Genomic DNA, 20,401 nt, shown 5'->3' with positions numbered 1-20,401 from the left:
GCTGATTTATCTGGTTATGGCTTTATGGTTATAAGTCACCATTAATTCGCTCTTTAATCGAATACATTGATTTCCATAAGGTAGGTTGGATCAGCTGTTTTTTCTGGTTATGGCTTTATCAAAAATAACCTACCCAGATTGCGCATTGACGAGTTAAAAATTGCTTCGTTCTGCGCATCTACGTCACACTTGACTGCTGGAGCGAATGAAAGAAAGAGAGAAAAAACATGAGCTAAAGGAAAATGATGTAAAAATTGCCCATAAAAAACAGCTGAACTAATGTTTACATGCGCAATGCGCCACCTTCTATAATTCCATCATGTGGCTTTATGGTTATGTCACCATTATTTTGCCCTTTAATCGATCACATTGGAGATGGTTAAGCGGGAGTCATTGGTGCCGTATGTCGTATCGCTGTAGTCCTATCCCTAACATAATCAGCTGTTTATCGTTACGAGGGTAAACCAAAAACCAATTGGTTGGCTACGATACGGTCACGACCACAAAGCACACCAGAAGATTGCGCATTGCGCATGTATACATTAGATCAGCTCTTTTTTATGGGCAATTCTTACGTCATTTTCCTTTAGCTCTTATTTTTTTCTCTTTCTTTCATTCGCTCAAGCAGTCAACTGTGACGTAGCTGCGCAGAACGAAGCACTTTTGAACTCGTGAATGAGCAATCTGGGTAGGTGGTTTGAAATTTTCATGTCAATCTTCGAAAATATATAGTCCGGTTTCTGGGTCTGAGATGCTGTCGGCCAATGTTATCTATTGACGATTTATTGTAGATTAAGATGTGTAAACGTGGTCTAAGTGGCTTTGTTTAATAACCTTAACCGAAAACGTCATCTTTGGTAACATGGGCAATATAATAACAGTCACGAAACGAGCCATTTTATCCTTCGATGACTGTCACCAAACATAGCTATTGGTGACGGTCATGGAAGTGTCCAGGAGTAGCCGAAGTGCGCAGTTCTTATATAAAGAAGAGGTAACCAAACAAAGCGACTAGAATATATAGAATACACATAATCAGTTAATAATTGTGTTTCTTGTGTTAACTCATACACTCAAAATATTTTTTTATTTGAATTATTATTAGCAAACATCATTACGCTTACAAACTATTAGGCCAGCTTAGTTGGTAATTGTATATTTATTGGTATAATTTTATTTTTGTATATTTTAGTTTAAATATTAGATTAAGTTTTTGTTTTTTGCTTTATTTTTTATTTATTTTTTTAAATACACATAATTATATGTTATATACTATTATACTTTTTTGTCGTAAGTTTAAAATTGATTTAGCGCTTTTCATTTGTTTGTTTGCTGTAGACACAGGCAATTTTTAATAAGACAATTGTTATAATAAAATATTGTGATATTTGTTTAAGGGAAATTAATTAAATTAAATTATGTTAAGGCTTATAAATTTAGCATGATTCTTTTGTTTGCAGCTAAGCGTTTATTTAAGGCAACAACTTGAGCGTCGCGAGCAGACGCGTTACATTTCTTCACTTAAAAACTAAAGCTAAATAACTATTTTATGTTTATTGAATATAACTGAAATTGCAACATTCTGCTGGTTGTTTCTTCTTTTAATTAAAACATTAAACTAAATATAATATTATTGTTATTAAGTAAAAGTGTTGAATTCTCGCGGAATTGATAGTAATTTTAAAACACACATTTATATGCAATTGCTAAGAAATTTTGCTAATATTTTGCTGCCCTTTATTGTTAGGTAGTCGTCATATTGTGTAAAAAATGTTTAAATAAATTTAAATGTGTGTTTGTTTGTGTACTTATTGAGGCAGCATATCGCACCACAAAATGCTATCATACTTTATTTTTAATTTTTATTTTTAACCATCTCTTTTACAAGTTCTATAGATGATCTAAGTATTAAACTTATGCGTTTGTGTGTGTTAATGTGCTTGCACACATATTTACGATCATGTTCAATCATATCTACTGCCTCTGGAGTTACACGCTTTTATCTTATCCACAGTACATTCCAAAGCTGCTTTCAAATCATTGAATACAGGCACACCTTGACGTTTGGCCAAATCGATTAGATATGCACGTCCACGGTTGTAATCTTTAATAGCAGCTGGAGTAAGCTATTTGAAGGAAAGAGAATACAAATGTTACAAAAATTCACAAATAAAGAAAAAAAAATGTTGTGCGTTTGAAGTGAAACCTTTTCTCCTATCTTTCTTGCATATACCCCATATTCGGAACACACGTTTCTTCTACACAGGAAAACAAGCAATAAAAGCAGTGCTTTTTTTACTACATATATATGTAGTAATAAATCGAAACGTGGCCGCTTTTAAGGTTCTAGAACGAATGATTTATTCAACAGCTAATTCTTTTTTATTACCTACGTATTATTTTACTTTACAGCTAACTATGTAATATCATTCCAGTAAGTCCTTGTGAGAGCTCATTTAACATACATACATAGGATTATTCTCTTAGCAGCCGTACTGCCATAGTGTTTAATTCTAAATTTAGGCTTAAAAATATTTAATTATATTTTGATGTGCTGCCACACTACCCTCCTCCAGAATCTTCGCTAAGCGGAGATAAGAAAGCAGGCTTTAGCTGATCGATTGAAATTTTTGCACGTCTACCGTTCATATTGACTTGTTGTTGTTGTTGTTGTTGTAGCGATTAGGTTACTCCCCGAAGGCTTTGGGGAGTGTTATCGATGTGATGGTCCTTTGTCGGATACAGATCCGATACGCTCCGGTAACACAGCACCATTAAGGTGCTGGCCCGACCATCTCGGGAACGATTTATATGGCCACATTAAACCTTCAGGCCATCCCTCCCTCCCCACCCCCAAGTTCCATGAGGAGCTTGGGGTCGCCAGAGCCTCGTCTGTTAGTGAAACGGGATTCGCCGCTCGAAGGTGAGGTTGACAATTGGGTTGGAGAAGCTATATATTGCGCTACACAACCCCTTGAATCCCTTCATATGGACTTCAAAGTATTTCTCATGTCTGCTAACAATTTCAAACGGACCTTTATAAGGCGAGGACAACGAAGACCTAATCTGGCCATCTCTTACAAATACGTGCGTGCAGGTTCTCAAGCTGGGATGTACAAATACTTTCCTTCGTGTATGCCAGGCAGTCTCTGTCGGCCTCAGCTCTCTCATAGCTTTACGAAGATTTTGCAAAGACTCTGCGTGAGTTTGATCGGGTTCTCTGCTTGTAAAAAATTCTCCCGGCAGTCGAAGGGTGGTACCGTATACGAGCTCACTGGGCGTTGATTTTATGTCTTCTTTATAAGTGCAGCGCATACCTAAAAGTATTATTGGTAGGGAGGTAGTCCAGTTCTGCGCACTGTGACACAATATTGCGGATTTTAATGTGCGATGCCACCTTTCGACAAGCCCGTTCGTTTGCGGATGGTACGGCGTCGTACGCAGGTGTTTAATCCCGAGAGTTTACATAAGTTGTCGAAAAACTGAGCTCTCCAACTGCTGGCCGAGGTCCGTGGTAATATCGACGGGAACTCCAAAATTGGCGATCCAGCCATTAATCAATGCGTTGGATACTGTGTCAGCTGTCTTGTCGGGCATCGGAATAGCCTCTGGCCATCGAGTAAAACGGTCTAATATCGTGAGACAGTATCGAAATCCATTAGAAATGGGGAACGGGCCAACGATGTCGACGTTTATGTGGGCAAATCGCTGAGATGGTGTTTCCCGTCTGGAAAGTGGAGTGACGCAGTGGCGCTGAATCTTGTTTCGTTGGCAGGCCGTGCAGTGCTGAGCAAACCGTCTGCTGTCACGTTAGATTCCTGGCCAGACGTATCGTTCACACATTAGTCGGGCCGTCGCTTTAGGCCCGGGATGTGATAAATCGTGAGTTGCATGTAGAGCGTTTGACCGAAACCGCTGGGTGATAAATGGCCGTATTCGCTCATGCGAAAAGTCACAGATAATTGATTTATTACTGCTTAACAAAGTATATGGCCTTAACTGGAGTGAATTTTTTTTATTACCTTCGTGAAGAAATTTCTTTAGCTCTTCATCCCTCTCTTGATCCGCCGCTAAATCCTCGTAATTTATACCTTCCGAAGTTATAGACTGGATGCGCGATAGCAGATCAGCAACGATATTTTCGCTGCCTACAATATAGCGAATGTCGGTGGTTATTTGGCCGATGAAATCGAGCTGTCTTGCTTGACGATCGGATGCCTTTGATGAATTTTGCTGGAATGCGAATGTAAGAGGGCTATGGTCGGTGTAGATATGGCATCGCCTACCTTCCAGCATATATCGAAAGTGTTGCACCGCCAGTTATACGGCAGTGAGTTCGCGATCGTAAGTGCTATAGCGAGTTTCGGCCGGAGAAAATTTCAGTGAGAAGAAACTCAGCGGTTGCACTTCGTTACTCGCAACTTGATTTAGAACAGCCCCAGCAGCATAGTTTGAAGCGTCAACCCAAAGTGACAATTCAGTGTCCGGTAACGGATGGGCCAGCAATGTTGCTTCTGCTAGCTGTTGTTTGCTTTTCTCAAAACATTCTTCAGTATCAGTGGTCCACTTTTACAAGGTTTTGTCATTTTTTTTATTTGACTTAGCCATCTCAAATAGTGGACCTTGGATATTGATTGCGTTTTTTAAAAATCGTTTATAAAAATTGAGCATAGCTAAAAACTTTTTCATTTCTTGGACGGTTTGGGGTTTCGGGAAATTTAATAATACATCGATATGCTTGCGCAGTGGGCGTATACCGTCCCTCGTTATAGTATGTCCCAGAAATTCCAGTTCGGTTACCCCAAAAATTGACTTCGATGCGTTTATGGATAAATTGTTATCACAAAGACGTTGAAAAACTATTCGTAAATGTTTGCAGTGAGTTTCGGAATTAGGGGAGGCAATCACCACGTCGTCTAAATATGCGAACACAAAATTCAAACCTCTAAGAACCTCATGAATAAAGCGTTGACGTGTGGGCTGCATTTCTAAGCCCAAACGTCATGTGAGTGAACTCATACAGGCCGAAGGGTGTGCAGATGGCTGTTTTAGGAATATCTGTGGGATGGATCGGTACCTGGTGGAAAGCTTTTCTTAAATCAATTTTCGAGAATATTAAATTTCCTGCTAGGATTGTAGAAAAGTCGTTAAGATACGGCAAGGGGTACCGGTCCGGAACCGTAATTGAGTTAAGGGCTCGATAATCCCCGCATGGTCTCCAAGACCCATCCGCCTTACGCACCATGTGTAAAGGGCTAGAGCAGCTGCTATTCGATGGACGGCATATACCGAGCTTCATTAGAGCCTCAAATTCCTCCTTAGCAGCAGTCAGTTTTTCGGGCGACAGCCTTCTAGGGCGAGCGAAAACCGGATGACCCCTTGTTTCTATGAAATGCGTAACGCCAGATAATGTTTTAGTGCCTGGAACCGGTGGCCGAGTAATTGCCGCGAATTCTTCGACGATTTTTGAAATGTTCACGTTGCTTTTAAACGATTTAATGGACAGTACATTGATGCGGTCGATTTTGCAAACAGATGTTGCGGCAGTCCGGCGATCAAGTAAACATCGATGTTTAAGATCTACTAAAAGATCGAAGTGTGCTAAAAAATCAGCGCCAATGATAGGGCAGCTGACATCAGCTATATAGAAATTCCATACAAATTCACGATTGAAATTTAAGTTTAAGTTGAGTAGAACTTCTCCGAATACCTCTATCGGAGAACCGTTCGCTGGGAACAATTGAGCGTTGGTGGGTTTTGCCCTGACAGATTTTAATGATTTAGGAATAACAGACACGTCCGCCCCTGTGTCTACCAAAAAGGTTAAATTAGTTTTTTTTATCATTTATTTTAAGGCGGGACATGCCATGTATGCTCTGATGTAATTGACGTGCTACAGTATGTTCGCGTTTACCTGTAACACAACCTGTCGAGCAACCCTATTGTAAATTTGTTTTGTTCGGTTGCTGTTGTTGGATGTTTTGCCTTGCTTGTTGTTTTTCTTTCGCAAATAAGCACGGGTCCCTACATTTTGTTGCTTGTCTACCATATTTTCGGTGATACCAACAAATGTTAGAGTCGTTAGTAGGGGAGCGAACAGAAGAGCTAAGATTCTCGAATTTTTTATTGATATGTTGTATTTCAGCAGAAATCTGAGCTATGTCGTCGCGTAAGCTTGAAATCTCTGTGCCAGAACTAACTGCGCTTACCTGAGTGCTTTGTAAACTATTTGCTTCAACTATAGCATCAGCGATGCGCAATTTTGCTGCTAAGTCTGCCGTAGATGCAATAACTGCGGGCTGCGCGGTCGGTGGGAGTCGACTGATCCAAAGATCCAGAAGTGCGCTTTCACTCCATGACGTTCCAGCTACGTGCTGCATGTTAGAAAAAAATTCGCTTGGTTTTTGATCGCCTAATACCATCTCTTGAAGAACTTTTTGAAGACGTCTTGGTTGGCTGTCGGTGAAACGTTGAATTAAAGTGGATTTGAGGTAGTCGTACTTGCTTGATGACGGCGTAACATCGATTATAGCGCGTAAGCTAAGTAGTTTGCTAGGAGGAATACTAGCTAAAACTATTGAGTATTTGCGGCTGTCACCAGAAATGCCAGAAGCCTCAAACCAAAACTCCAGTGAGTAAAAAAAGGCTTCGATGTCGTTGTCTGCAATTGTAGGAATTGGAATTCGCGGTAAAGAAACTGCAGCGACGTTAGAAACGATAGATGAGCCTTGAGGAGGATAAATTTCCGTTTGATTTGTCTCGGTGGTTCCTGCTTGAGAGGTGTCAGATTTCGGATCAACCATCTTGAAAAAATCGTCGGGGTCACCAATGTAGTAATAAATCAAAACGTGGTCGCTTTTAAGGTTCTAGAACGAATGATTTATTCAACAGCTAATTCTTTTTTATTACCTACGTATTATTTTACTTTACAGCTAACTATGTACTATCGTTCCAGTAAGTACTTGTGAGAGCTCAATTAACATACATACATAGGATTACTCTCTTAGCAGCCGTGCTGCCATAGTGTTTAATTCTAAATTTAGGCTTAAATATATTTAATTATATTTTGATGTGCTGCCACATATATATGCACCTAAACTTTATATGGACTACCAAGTGCATATCTTTATCTACACTTATGAAATTGTTGCGCAGAAAACTAGTACTGCTAGATTTTAGTATGCATTATACTTAGTTGCAACTGTAATGTGTCTCTCCATTTTATCTCTACCAAAGAGGATACTCCACTTTTATGACCGAAAAGTTTGTGGGTCCACAATTCATCGCAACATTTTCAGCTATAACTTATACACTATGACCAACATAGGTGCTTGTCTCCGTTATTAATCACAACCCGTTTCGTAGTGACTTATTTAACCAATGCCGCGAGTATTCAATAATTGCTGCTAATGGGTCTACTAAACATTATCTAAGTGACAATAAGCGGTTTTTTTACCCGCAAATGTGGATGTATATACATGTAAAAAAAAAAACACGGCTAATATTTCCAATTGCACGTTTTCGAATTTTCTTATATTCAAAGAATACACTTCTCTACCCATTTAGCTATTATTCGAAATATTGAAATATATCTACCAGAATTGACTTTTTCGAAATTAACACGAAGGCGTACTTTGACTACTATATTTTTTGTACCGATTTTCGAAACATTCGAAGTTTAATAAGAAGCCGACAGAATTTACCCACTTTCCATACTAAAAAAATCTCAGCATAGAAAGTGTTATCGGGATTTAAATAATGGGGTTTTTTATTATTCCCGTTTTGGATGATTTTCGAAAAAAGAAAGCTGTTTTTTAAGAAGTCGTTTGCGTGTCCTCTGCATGTCAAATTAGAAATTTAAAATACTTATAGTACTGAAAACAGTTTTTCACATTTTCGATACACAAAGAGGAAAATTACTTGATTTTACCAAAAAGTTCATCCTTTGCAAAATGCATGCAAAATACCGGAATTGGCACACTTGTTAGTACCAATAATTTCAATAGGAGGAATTTTCGAAGTATTCGCACTTTCTGAATTAGACGAATTATTATTTTTAAATAAAAATCTTTTCAGGGAGCTACGTATTTCCAATTTCCGCAAAAATATTTTTATAATAAAAAATATTCCAGTTTTTGAGATGTTCGAAAATTTCGAAAAGCAAAAAGTAAGCGTGGTCACTGACATAACTCGCTAAGTTGCAATAACAATCTTTTAAGGGAATTTAATACCTTTCAGTTGAGTAAAATACTTAATTTTTTGAAATTTCGAAATGTTCGAATAGTAATAAGTATTCGTAAGCGCTGTCTGAAACTGGCCATGGTCATGAAGAATGTTTCTCTTGACCTTTAAAAAAAAGAGTGGTTTTTTGAAATTTTCGAACTAAAAAAAATTTACGCACTTTCTGATCGCAATCACATAGTTGTAATAAGTTTTTCTTGTGACTTTTACTTTGTAAATGCCAACTGTATAACTTTCCACTGGTGTACTAGTGTTTGAAGATTTCCGGAAAAATGTGTTCAACGATCTTAATATACTAAACGCCAGCATTCAAACTCTTCATTGCACTGAAATAATAAAGCTTTTGATATTTTCGAAGTTTTCGAAAAGAAAGAATTAGAAGTGGTCACGAGCTAAATGTGCTAATAGATAGATAATAGAAAGATCTAGGTCCTCTTACTCGCTGAAATATTTGATGTTTTTAGATTTTCGATACTTTCGTTAGACTAGATGTAGGCGTAATCTAATTTTCTATTTCAAACACTTCGAATAACAATATATGATTTGCTACCCGAAAGTATCGCTATATGAAATATAGGCGCACTTCGTGACCTAATCCGAAAGCGGATGGAGGATATTCAAAAATGTACAATTTGTAATAATTTTTAGTTTTGCCCTAAGTAGTAAAATTTCATCGAAACAGTTATTTCTTGTTGCAAGGCTTCAATAGACTAGTTTATCAATCACGCACCCACTTTCCTGCCTACCCCTTTATATGCAATAAACTCACCGACTCCAAGCGCAACAAAGTTTCGCTACAAGAAAGAATAGAGTAAAAATCTTACTCACCTTTTCATTATTTATCACACAATCATCGGGCAACATTTGCACGGCCAGCACCACATTGTACATCAGCCCAATACAGTGTGCGGCCAACGTCATGGGCGCCAGTGAACGCGTCTCATTAGTTATAACGAATAACAGCACACGACTCGCATCCAGCAACGCTGGATTGTAGAGATTTGTACGCATCGGTGGTAGCGCCCAACTATAAGTCTCTTGTGACACAGTCAATTCTTCTTCCTCCTCTTCTTCCAAAGCGGCACCACGATATTTTCGACGTGTACGTTTCAACGATGTCTCATGTGTGCCTAACTGACGTGGATCCTCGTGGACTTTATCCGTCAAATCCAATGGCGTTGTTGGCAAACTTTCATGCAGAGCAGGCAAGTGAAATGTAATACCTTTAGATTTCAAATAGGGCATAGCTATATCTTGACGCCATTTACTACGCAAATAACAACTACCACCCAAGTAAACATCACGAAAGTCAACACCAGCGAATGTAAGCGTTTCATTTGCACCAATACCATAATTACAATTAACCGAATTGATGGAACTACTCGATGAGAATACCGAATCATTTGAATCACTTTCTTCTGCTTCTATTGCGGTAGCGGTGGCATTAACACTATCCGCGCCCATAAGTGAAAAATGCATTTGAGCGGTGGCGCCGGCGCCAACGCCAGCGCTAACGTTAGCGTTCATTTGTGTAAGCGGATGTGTGGTTGTTGTTGTTGTGGCTGTTGTTGTGTGTGTAGCGCTTAAACTTGGGTAGGCTGAAGCAGTGGTGGTCGAAATATTCGGTGGTGTTGGTGGTGTATGAGCAGTTTGTATGGTTGTTGTTGTGATTTCAGTTGTTTCAATGGATTCGATATTGACAAGTATTTTCGTTTTTGCTTTACCACCTCCAAAGTGTGAACCCGAACGTGATTTTAACGGTTGATCTAATGGTTGTGGTGAGGAAGTGCCACTATCTCGACTACGACTTAGTAAATCATTGCCGCTATGTCGATCTGTGTCGCTGCCTGGGACGCTTGTTTGGCTTGAGGTACGCGATATATTTTTGCTTGAGAAATAACTAATGGCAAAATTGCTGTCGTCACCTGCAAAGGAGAGAGTTATAAAGTAAATGGTAAAATTAAAATGTTTATGTATATTTTAGCAAAAGGATTTCAACAAGGATTTTATATTTCGAATTTCATTCGTTAACGTCCCTAATACTATTTAAAAAATTCTAGTAAAAAGATTTTTCGAAGTTCATTTTGTATAATGAATTTTTATGGATTATTCATACAGTGTGGTGTGAACTAACAAAAAAAAATGGTTTCAAAACTTCTTAATTCAAAACATAGATTGGTTAATAATTTTCATCCATCTCGAAGTCGTCTCCGAGTAACGGGGACAATGTTTACGAATTCCAAAAGACTATTAAATAAAATGAGAAAAAGATTAACTTCGAAATACATAATTCGAACATCGAAAAAATGCGAAGTTAATATTTGTCGTTCCTCTTTTCGCAAAACCAAAACGTCATCGAAAAAGGAACTGAAACTAATATTTGCATGAAACTCAACTATCTAAAACGGAGAAGCATTAAATCGTTTAAAGACCTCTTATGTAATTTTTATTTTCAGATTTATCACAAAGAGGCTGAACAAATTTAAGAGAAAAGCCATGCGAAAAGAAGGCACTTCATGCGTTGAAATCATTTGGCTTCCAGAAGTTGTGCATCAATGCTTGATTACTTACCTTGCATATTGGTAAGATAGACCGGCGGTGGAGGCACATTCGTGCCCTTAATTGGCGAAATGCAACCACTTTCTTGTATCTCCTGCTGCAACACCGATAAATATGCTGATATAACGCAAAACAAATCAAAATCAACATCAGTTGATTCTGCCATTGAAGCAGTAGGTGTATCTGAGTTGCAGGATGACGACGATGAGCTTTTCAAGGTGTCATCACTACCACTGCCGCTTGCGATAGCCTCCTGTTGTGAACTGGATTTTGTACGGCCGCCTTTATGTAATGTATCTAAAGTTTCACGCTGAGAAGCGATTATCTTATTTAAATTGTCTAATTTAACTAGACTCTGAGCATAACCTAAATATAAGAGAGCACGTTGACATTGCGCTACGGTTATGACACCGTTCACTGGATTAACACGATCGAAAGCGCCGCGTACTACACTGAAATTGAAAGAAATTAAATTGATTAGTTAAAATTCTATAGAATGGAGTAAAGTTTGACAAATTGAAATCGAATTTGGAAAAAAACCCGAAAAAAAATCGGAATTCGGTTTTTATGCACTTACACTAAAATCGTTGCTATATTCGAGGGTGGATCTCTAATGCCAGCCAAAATATCTTTGGTGCGTTGCAGACCCGATGGTATATCATCTAAAACTGGCAAGCCACGACGTGTGACCAATTCCTTCAATATCAACTGATTACGCCTGAGGTCAATGTATTCTCTGTAAGATAAAAAAAAATATAACAACAGTTAATACCCAATTACTACTAGAAGATCTACAATTATATAAACTTACTGCTGGGATATTTGTTCATTAAGTATTGATTGATTACGTTTATATGGAAGCAGTACCATCACCAGCTGCTTGCAGTTTTGACCCGCTATATGTGCCGCCTCAATGGCACCAGCAGAAGCGCGTGTCTCCGAATCCATAACGAAGAACAAAACACGCGCCTTTTCTTTGGCGCGAAATTCCAACTCAATGAGATCAGGCGTCCATTCAGATACTTGCTGTAGAATAAAAATAAAAAAAAAATTATTGCATATATTTAGGCGCGCCAAATTTTGATAAGTTCAAACTAACAATACAGCAGTATGAATTCAAACTTACTGGATTATAAAAAGAAATGCCAAGCTCATTTAATGCCGGTATTGCTACATCGGCACGCCATGTTGTGGGATTACATGAACCGCCTAGAAATACCTCTACAGGTGCTGACGTATCTCCTTTAGATAATTTTCGCTTACAGTCTTCCACATTACTTAAGGATTTTGTACTACGTAATTCGGTGCCCGTTGTTGTTGCACAGCTGCTGGCATTATTGGCTTCGGTGTTGACTGTGAGATTGCCAGCAGCGCGACTATTACCATTACGTTCTGCTTGTAGAGAGCTTAAAAGATTCACCTTGTCACATATCGATGGTGAGAAAGTCGATGCGCTGTGTGTGTTAGAAACAATAGAAAAAAATAATAATTTTGTTGACAGTTGTTTACAAGTATATTTTCAAAATCAACTCACCGAAAGCGTTTAAGATCTGCTGCTAATACACAAAATTCACCGAAGGTGAGACCATTTGATTGACGGCTACCTTTGCGCGCTAACAACTTGGCTGTCTGTAGCATTTCGCTGACTGTACGAACGATAAAATGAAAAACAAAAAACTATTATAAACTTGTTTAATCTAATAAAGCTAAACGAAAATCAAATTTTTAAATCCCTAAAATAAAAAAAATATGCAATAGGATAGCAATATTAAATTAATTGCATATTTTGAGACGAAGGTCTTGAAAATATATAAGCGACAGAGGAAAGAGACGAGCTAGACATGTTGCTATGAACAAGTGAAGGGATATGCATTGTTTTTCTAACGACTCAGTGACTTTACGATACCTGTACTGCCCAGATTTGTATCAATCTAATCCAATCCCATATTTGTCAAACGATGTTTACCAAGGGATGAAGGAAACCCGTTACAATATGCATCGTTTGCTTTGACCGGGTTGTTTGCATATAGTCGATTTCTGAAGAAAGGTACCCATAATATACGGGGGAGCTGCTGCGGTGTGATCTCTTGGTCGGGTCTATTTTCGCTGTCGCACGCCAATAGTTCTCCTTAACATATCGGTAGCTTTTTGGGCGGATTTTCTGGCAGTGTTCGTTTTCGTAAATAAGCTCTTTTGATAATTCAAGGCAAATCTACCGGCTCTCGAGGCAATAGTAAAATCTTCAATGTTCGGTAAGTCTCTCATTATATCTATTATGATGAATACTTAAAAAAAGCTCTTCGAAGGATTTATGATGTTGTTGGTCCAACGCGTGTATAGTTACGGCCTATAAGATGCCTATCTAAACCCTAAGGATTGGTGGAATGTGTTATTGCTAAGGATTCGTAGCTTTCCAAATACTTTGTGAAGCTATTGGGTCATTTGGTGGCCAAGCAGAGCTTTGAAAGCTTCTGAGATGGAATGAGTATAAACACTTACTAATAAAACTATGACCAACTTGAAGTCATGGTTGGCAGACTAGTTTAATCTAATCTATATAATTTGGAATACAAAGAAGATCTAAGAAGATGCTCCTTCAATGAATATGCTTTCCTATTAAGAAGCGTGATCGCCTATAAATATGCAATGTATTTATTAGTCATAAATATTGCATACTTTTAGGCACTAAATCAATTTATTAGTCTTAAGATAGAGAACCAAATAAAACTTTAAGCCAACAAACACACTTACTTTGTTTTTCACTTGGATGAAAACTCAGCTCGTGGAAAAGCTCCTGTGTACGTTCCGCTGGCACCACATTACAACGCGCTTTGGCACGCCAAGCATTTAGTACTTCTCTGTAAATAAAAAAAGAAAAAAAAAATTCACAGTTAAAATTTATTTTCCACAAATTGTCATAAAAGCAATTTTGAATTTATAAATTAACTTGATAAAGCAATCCACTACAGCCGAATTCACAGTTTTTAGTACAATATCTTGCTGATTTATATCTGTTGGCAACGGCATGGATGAGCGCCAATCATTGACCGCACCACGGCGATAACGCACAAATGCAGTGCAACTACTAAGTAGACAAGGTGGCGCGACAAAGAGAGCACTGCCAAACAATAAAACCACAACTGCGCTAAATTTTTGGAGTTGAAACTGTGGCATAAGGCCATGGAGGCTATTTGCTGAGTTCTCTCTGCCCTTACTGGTCGCCGATTGCATCATTTGCCAAGAAACCTCAAATCTGTAAACACTAAAAAATTCTCACTGCTCGATCCTAACGCAAATTAGCCTAAGACAATTACTTGAAATCAAATAATTCAAGAATTATGTGTATGGAGAAGAAGACTAAAAATAACACTAAAAAAATATACAAAGTAGGAAAAGCTTAACGCTGTGTAGGAAAAGTACAGCGAAATGTAGATAAGATAAGCTACTAAATCGGGATTGTTCATTTATAACTATAAATAAAGCGCGGTTTAAAAGTTCCACGAGGGGGAGCACCGCAAAATTACTAGACCGTGAGGTTCATTTTATTTCATTATTAATACTAGTTTCCTTTTTTATTTTCAACATCTCGTTTTTTATTTAAATAACTTTTTATTGATATTAGAGAAAAATTACAAAGTTTAGAAACGGCGATGGTTACTAGGACATACAATAACAAAAACAATTGTATAAAGCAATATGAGCATGTCTCGCTAATTAAATACTGATAATAATATTGATATAATGATGAACAGCGGAAATACTGCTTATAAAAGCAATGCTATAAACCCAATGTGACTAAGTTCTAGGAGCGCGCCTATAATTATTCCACACAATTAGGAATAAAAAGCATATAGAATAAGAATTGTACATAAGTGATGAATAAAGGAATAGCAACAAAAAGGCAACACTTATGGACCAATTACAAAGTGAGCAGTGGGGCATTCATATGGTTGAGTGGATAAAGGCATCTGCCTTTACACTAGTATAAAGTATGAATGTTGGAGATTTCGAGTTCAATACTAAGCTCCCGAAAAGCTAGCTGATGAAGAAGTGAAATTTAGAAATATGTCCTAGTAACCATCGCCGTTTGTAAACTTTGTAATTTTTCTCTAATATCAATAACAAAAACAATGGTATGAAGCAATATGAGCATGTCTCGCTAATTAAATACAGACAATAATATTGATATAATGGTGAACAGCGGAAGTACTGCGTATAAAAGCAATGGTATAAACCCAATGTTAAAAGTTCTTGGGGCGCGCCTATAATTATACCACACAATTAGGAATAAAAAGCATATAGAATAAGAATTGTACATAAGTGATGAATAAAGGAATAGCAACAAAAAGGCAACACTTATGGACCAATTACAAAGTGAGCAGCGGGGCATTCATATGGTTGAGTGGATAAAGGCATCTGCCTTTACACTAGTATAAAGTATGAATGTTGGAGATTTCGAGTTCAATACTAAGCTCCAGAAAAGCTAGCTGATGAAGAAGTGAAATTTAGAAATATGTCCTAGTAACCATCGCCGTTTGTAAACTTTGTAATTTTTCTCTAATATCAATAACAAAAACAATGGTATGAAGCAATATGAGCATGTCTCGCTAATTAAATACAGACAATAATATTGATATAATGGTGAACAGCGGAAGTACTGCGTATAAAAGCAATGGTATAAACCCAATGTTAAAAGTTCTTGGGGCGCGCCTATAATTATACCACACAATTAGGAATAAAAAGCATATAGAATAAGAATGTACCTAAATGGTGAATAAAGTAATAGCAACAAAAAGGCAACACTTATGGACCAATTACAAAGTGAGCAGCGGGGCATTCATATTGTTGAGTGGATAAAGGCATCTGCCTTTACACTAGTATAAAGTATGAATGTTGCAGATTTCGAGTTCAATACTAAGCTCCCGAAAAGCTAGATGAAGAAGTAAAATTTAGAAACATGTCCTAGTAACCATCGCCGCTTGTAAACTTTGTATTTTTTCTCTAATATCAATAGCAAAAACAATTGTATGAAGCAATATTGCCATTCCCTTTTTGTACACTTTTATAATCCTTAGATTTTTAGCTCATTTTCCCTTTTTTATTTACAGTTTTCCGTTTGTGTTTTTTCTCCTTTATAACTATTTTTTCTCTTTTTATTTGCTTTTCTCTTTTGACTTTTATTTTTTTGTATTCTTTGATTACGACTTTCTTTTAAAAAATTTATAAAAATTTATTTTATATTTTTAAGAAAATTGTTTTAGTTTTTTTTTAATTTTTGTTTTTAGTTTTTTTAAATTGAATTTGATTAATATTTTCTATTCGTTTAATTTTTTATTTTGTTTCCTTTTTTATTCATTGTTGTGTTTATTAAAAAAATTTTTTTTACTTTTTGTTTATTTAATGAATATTTATTATTTTTTTTGATTATATAATAAAAGTTTTTTCTATTTTTTGTTCATTTAATTAAAGTTTATTTATTTTTTACTTTTTCATTTATTTGTTTTTTCGTTTTCTTTGTTTATTAAAATCTATATTTTTTTATTTTTTTTATTTTATTTTCAATTGTTGCTATTTTTTTATTATTTTGTTCTCATCGATCCGGAAATCTTTATTAAATACAATTATGCACAAATAATGTTTTGTTATTCGTACGGAATATATGTTTTATTTTTCTCCCGTTTCCATTGTTTTTCTTTTGGTTTTGGTCGGTTTGCATTATATTCTTCTGGTGCTGTTATTTTTGCGAGTAATTTAGCAAAGAATTTCCTTTAATTATAAAATTTATTTTTTATCTTTTATACATTTTTTTTTATTTTACTACTTACATATATGTATTAATTATTTTTTCTGTAATTTTTTTCAGCTTTTTTTTTTGGCCGTTTTCGGGATAACCCTTTTAATGTGAGCACTTCACCTTCCAAATCTCTTTTTTTATTTTTTATTTTTCAATTGATTTTTTTTCGTATTTGCAATTTTTCTGTGATTTATTAATTGAATTCTGTTTTCCTAATTTTAATTCTGTTTTATTTACAATTTTTTTACTACTTTAAAAACATTTTATTTTTTTGTTTTTTCTTTTGTAGCTTAGCCTTTTTTGGGCGCATTCGGGATCGCCTTTATTTCCTTAGTAATATTAGTTATACATTTTTTTTATAATTTTTATAATTTTTACATTTATAACTTTTTGGTTTTTTTTTTTGGTCTAAACACCAAAATTTGGATTCGTTTATATTTTTGACTGCCAATTATTAAACTATTTTTTTTTAATTTTATTTATATTTATATTTATTTTATTTTATTTTATTTTGTTATTATTTACCATTTAACTCATTATATTTTATTAGTTTACATATTATTTTTTACTGTTTTACTTTTTTCTCATTCTTACTATGGTACTTATTATTTTTTTATTTAGTTTTTTCTTATAAAGTTTTTTTATTATCAACAATTGATTTTTTTATTTCGCAGTTTTATTTTTTTTTCTATTTTTATAATTTTTTTCTTTTACTAATTTTTTATATAACTAAATTTTATTTCTTATTTAATTTTTTTTTTATTTCTTATTTAATATTTTTTTATATTATAAATAATTTTTTGTAAATTCTTAATTATATTATTTTTTTTATTTTTTTTTTACTCTTTAGTATAAAAATTGAAATTTGCAATTTTTTTTTCAACTTCTCATATTTAATTTTTTATTTTTTCATATATTTTTATATACTTCAATTTCGCACTTTTTTTGATTAATCTTTAATTGAAAACACTTGAATTTTTTAATTAACCCATTCACATGTAAATACAGCCTTATTTGTATAAAAGTTAAGGCACACACCTCAGTTCACTCAACTCAACATTTAGTCTGACTAAGCATTCTGCACCCCTATCCTCCAACCAAGCATGCATCATGCGCTTTTTATGACACTTAATAACTTTTGTTTACATATCAATTTCAATTTAGTTCTCTACTTCCTGCTTTTAAAGTCATTAATTTAATAAATGAAAAAAATATATAAAAAAATCAAAATGCATTTATGCGACATTCGTGATTGCCAACATTCGCGTTGATGCATCGAGGTGACTGACTACTTACTCATATATTTAAACATTATGAAATTATTGTTTATGAGTAGCTAAATTGCGATGACAAAGGCGAAAAACTCTGACGTCAGAATTTGTTACATTCAAATGTCATTGTCAACAACAACAAGATGAATGTACCAAATCACTGAAATTTCTTTTGGTGTTGCCGACCCAAGGTGAATGTTATTAAATGGTTATAAACCCCGTTTTCTTGTAAAGCTACTTTTAATTTAGAAATTGGAAAATTTTGTTATAAACAATAAAATTCGTACAATTTGTTTTGAGTGTACAAGGAAATTAAAAAACAGTGTGATAAGTAAATACTAAATGCTATTTAAATAAATCTTATCAGCAATTTAATGAGCACTAAACACATATAAGCGAAAGGTCACTCAATTTGTGGAGAATATATTTGTACAGCGGCAGTGATATGATAACGTAAATTTACTTTCAGTTTGTTGTTGTTTCGTCGTCAGCAAACTTACAACAAAGTAAATAAATAAATATAAATGACTGCAGTGCACTGTAGTAAAAAAAATTAAAAATATCAATAAAATTAAAAATGCATTAAGAATTAAGTATAGAAAATCAATCGTCACAATCGCGACAGTGCAGGTGAAGGGGTATTTGAAAAGAACAAGGGGAATTTGGAAAACAATTGCACTCCCATATGCCCTCACGATTCATATGAAAGTGCAAAGAAAAAGCACTTCCATATGAAGCCAAGGCACTTCGGTATGATATTTAAATTTACACTAACAAATTGACAACGAAAATTTTTTCAATAATGTAGCAATGAGAAAAATTTTATTTGAAAATTTATTCATTAAGTGGACCATCAAAATTCTTTAAACATTTAATATATTTTTTTTTGTTTCAATTTAAAAAAGTTTCAGTGTACATATAATTTTGTACATGTATTGTGATTTGCACTTCAATATAAATATTTTTGAACAGCTCTGTTTGACAATAAACAAAGTTGAAAAATTTCAAACGCAGCGATACATGGTTAACTTGTTTTGGGATATGCCGGCCTCTCAGATCCTTTCCTGATACTGGGAATTACTTGGCCAACATGCCTGTGTTTCCTGTTTTATATCCTCAATATGAGTGTGAAGCCGAGGTTTCAGACAGGGTGACTTCTTTTGGTGCCATTTCTTTAAGTGTTTTCTTTTGTGAAAAAATAATGTCGCCTGTTGGTTCTTAACTCTCTCGCAAGTTACAGAGTTGCATTCACAAAATATTATCCACTAAAAAAGAAGAGGTCTCATTGACTACAAGTTAAGCTATCGTCTAGTTACAGGTAACCTAACTCAAAAGTGAGAATAGTGTAACATGGGGGTAAAATTTTTTCCAGAAAAAAAAAACCATAAAATTTCGTTGGCGACGGCGAGTACCAATGATGAGCTTCAAGCAGACATCAACATAGTCCAGCGAATTAAAACACCGCGGCTACGCTGGCAAGGCCATGTATGCAGATGAAAAATTATGCTACGAAAGTATTTTTAACGGAAGCATTGCGCTGGAAAGACCAGGTTGATAAAGGTTTGAAGTGTTTGGGGCTTGTGGGTCCAGATTTTATCTTGTAAGTTTTATATAAGTTCAGTAATTGGATTGTAATTGGACGGTATCTGTCGAGATTCTGCGCCCGACGTGGTGTGATGGTAGCGTTCTCCGCATGCTAGGAAAGTATTTTTAACGGAAACAGAGGAAGAGGCGGCCCCACTCCGCTGGAAGGACCAGGTGGATAACAATTTATAGTTTTTTGAATTTATGGGTCCAGATTTTACCTTGTCAGTATTATAAAAGGTCAGTATTTGGATTGTGATTGGACGCTATTTGGTCGTGTCGGGATTCTGCAGCCGCCGTGATGTGACGGTAGCGTGCTCTGCCTACACCACCTTGAGTTCAACTCCCGGCCAAAGTAACATCAAATATTTAGAAAAAAATTGTTTCAAAAAGAATTAAGTTTTTCTAAGCATGGTCGCACTTCGGTAGTGATTTGTCCAACACTCCCGAGTGTCCTGATATGAAAAGCTTCTCAGTAAAAATTGATCTGCCTTGCAAATGCCGCTCGGAGTCGGCATAAAAACCTCTTAGTCCCGTCTCGGAAGTTTGTACAGAAAATTAAAAAGGAGCTCGACGCAAATTGGATGAGAAGCTCGGTCTAAATATCTTCGGCGGTAAATCGCATCAAGTATTTCTTAATTTTTTTTTATTTCTGGACTGTCGCATGACTATGTCATACACCCGAAAAGACACGTAAGAAATGTTGTGCAAGTTAAATTTATGTTATTCCTGAAAGATTTTCTGTCGTCCATTGTCAATATTTCTTTTATAATACACTCGTTTCAGTATTGTGCTATATTCACGTTCTTAATCGTTTTCACTTTTATTCTACAGCTTAAACACTGGAACGCATAAAACAAAAACAAAAACTAAGGCAACCGATAAAACAAAACGAAATAGAATCTAAAAATATATCAAAAAATATACAGTGATTATGTCACTGATTGTAAAT

The 20,401-nt window shown here is 35.5% G+C and overlaps 1 protein-coding gene across 13 annotated transcripts in view; it reads right to left on the bottom strand.

Moving 5' to 3' along the window:
• Positions 1-1,079: 1,079 nt before the first annotated feature.
• raw overlaps positions 1,080-20,401 on the bottom strand; it is a 142,523-nt gene continuing 123,201 nt past the window's right edge. For 5 of the 13 annotated variants that reach the window (XM_067764805.1, XM_067764806.1, XM_067764808.1 and 2 more), the window contains exons 2-9: positions 13,552-13,658; positions 12,335-12,446; positions 11,927-12,254; positions 11,612-11,826; positions 11,378-11,536; positions 10,813-11,252; positions 9,070-10,166; positions 2,159-6,866 (exon numbers count right to left, since the gene is read on the bottom strand). In XM_067764805.1, coding sequence (XP_067620906.1) covers positions 5,940-6,866; positions 9,070-10,166; positions 10,813-11,252; positions 11,378-11,536; positions 11,612-11,826; positions 11,927-12,254; positions 12,335-12,446; positions 13,552-13,658 — 3,385 coding nt within the window. In that variant the 3' untranslated portion in view covers positions 2,159-5,939. Of the gene's footprint in view, positions 2,127-2,158; positions 6,867-9,069; positions 10,167-10,812; positions 11,253-11,377; positions 11,537-11,611; positions 11,827-11,926; positions 12,255-12,334; positions 12,447-13,551; positions 13,659-13,747; positions 15,897-17,632; positions 20,386-20,401 lie in introns of those variants that run through there. The other 8 variants (XM_067764796.1, XM_067764799.1, XM_067764795.1 and 5 more) reach the window with 5 other exon arrangements.

Source organism: Eurosta solidaginis, chromosome 2, assembly GCF_040869045.1.
Source record: "Eurosta solidaginis isolate ZX-2024a chromosome 2, ASM4086904v1, whole genome shotgun sequence".
Classification (NCBI taxonomy): domain Eukaryota; kingdom Metazoa; phylum Arthropoda; class Insecta; order Diptera; family Tephritidae; genus Eurosta; species Eurosta solidaginis.
This window is presented reverse-complemented; position numbering and strand designations above follow the sequence as displayed.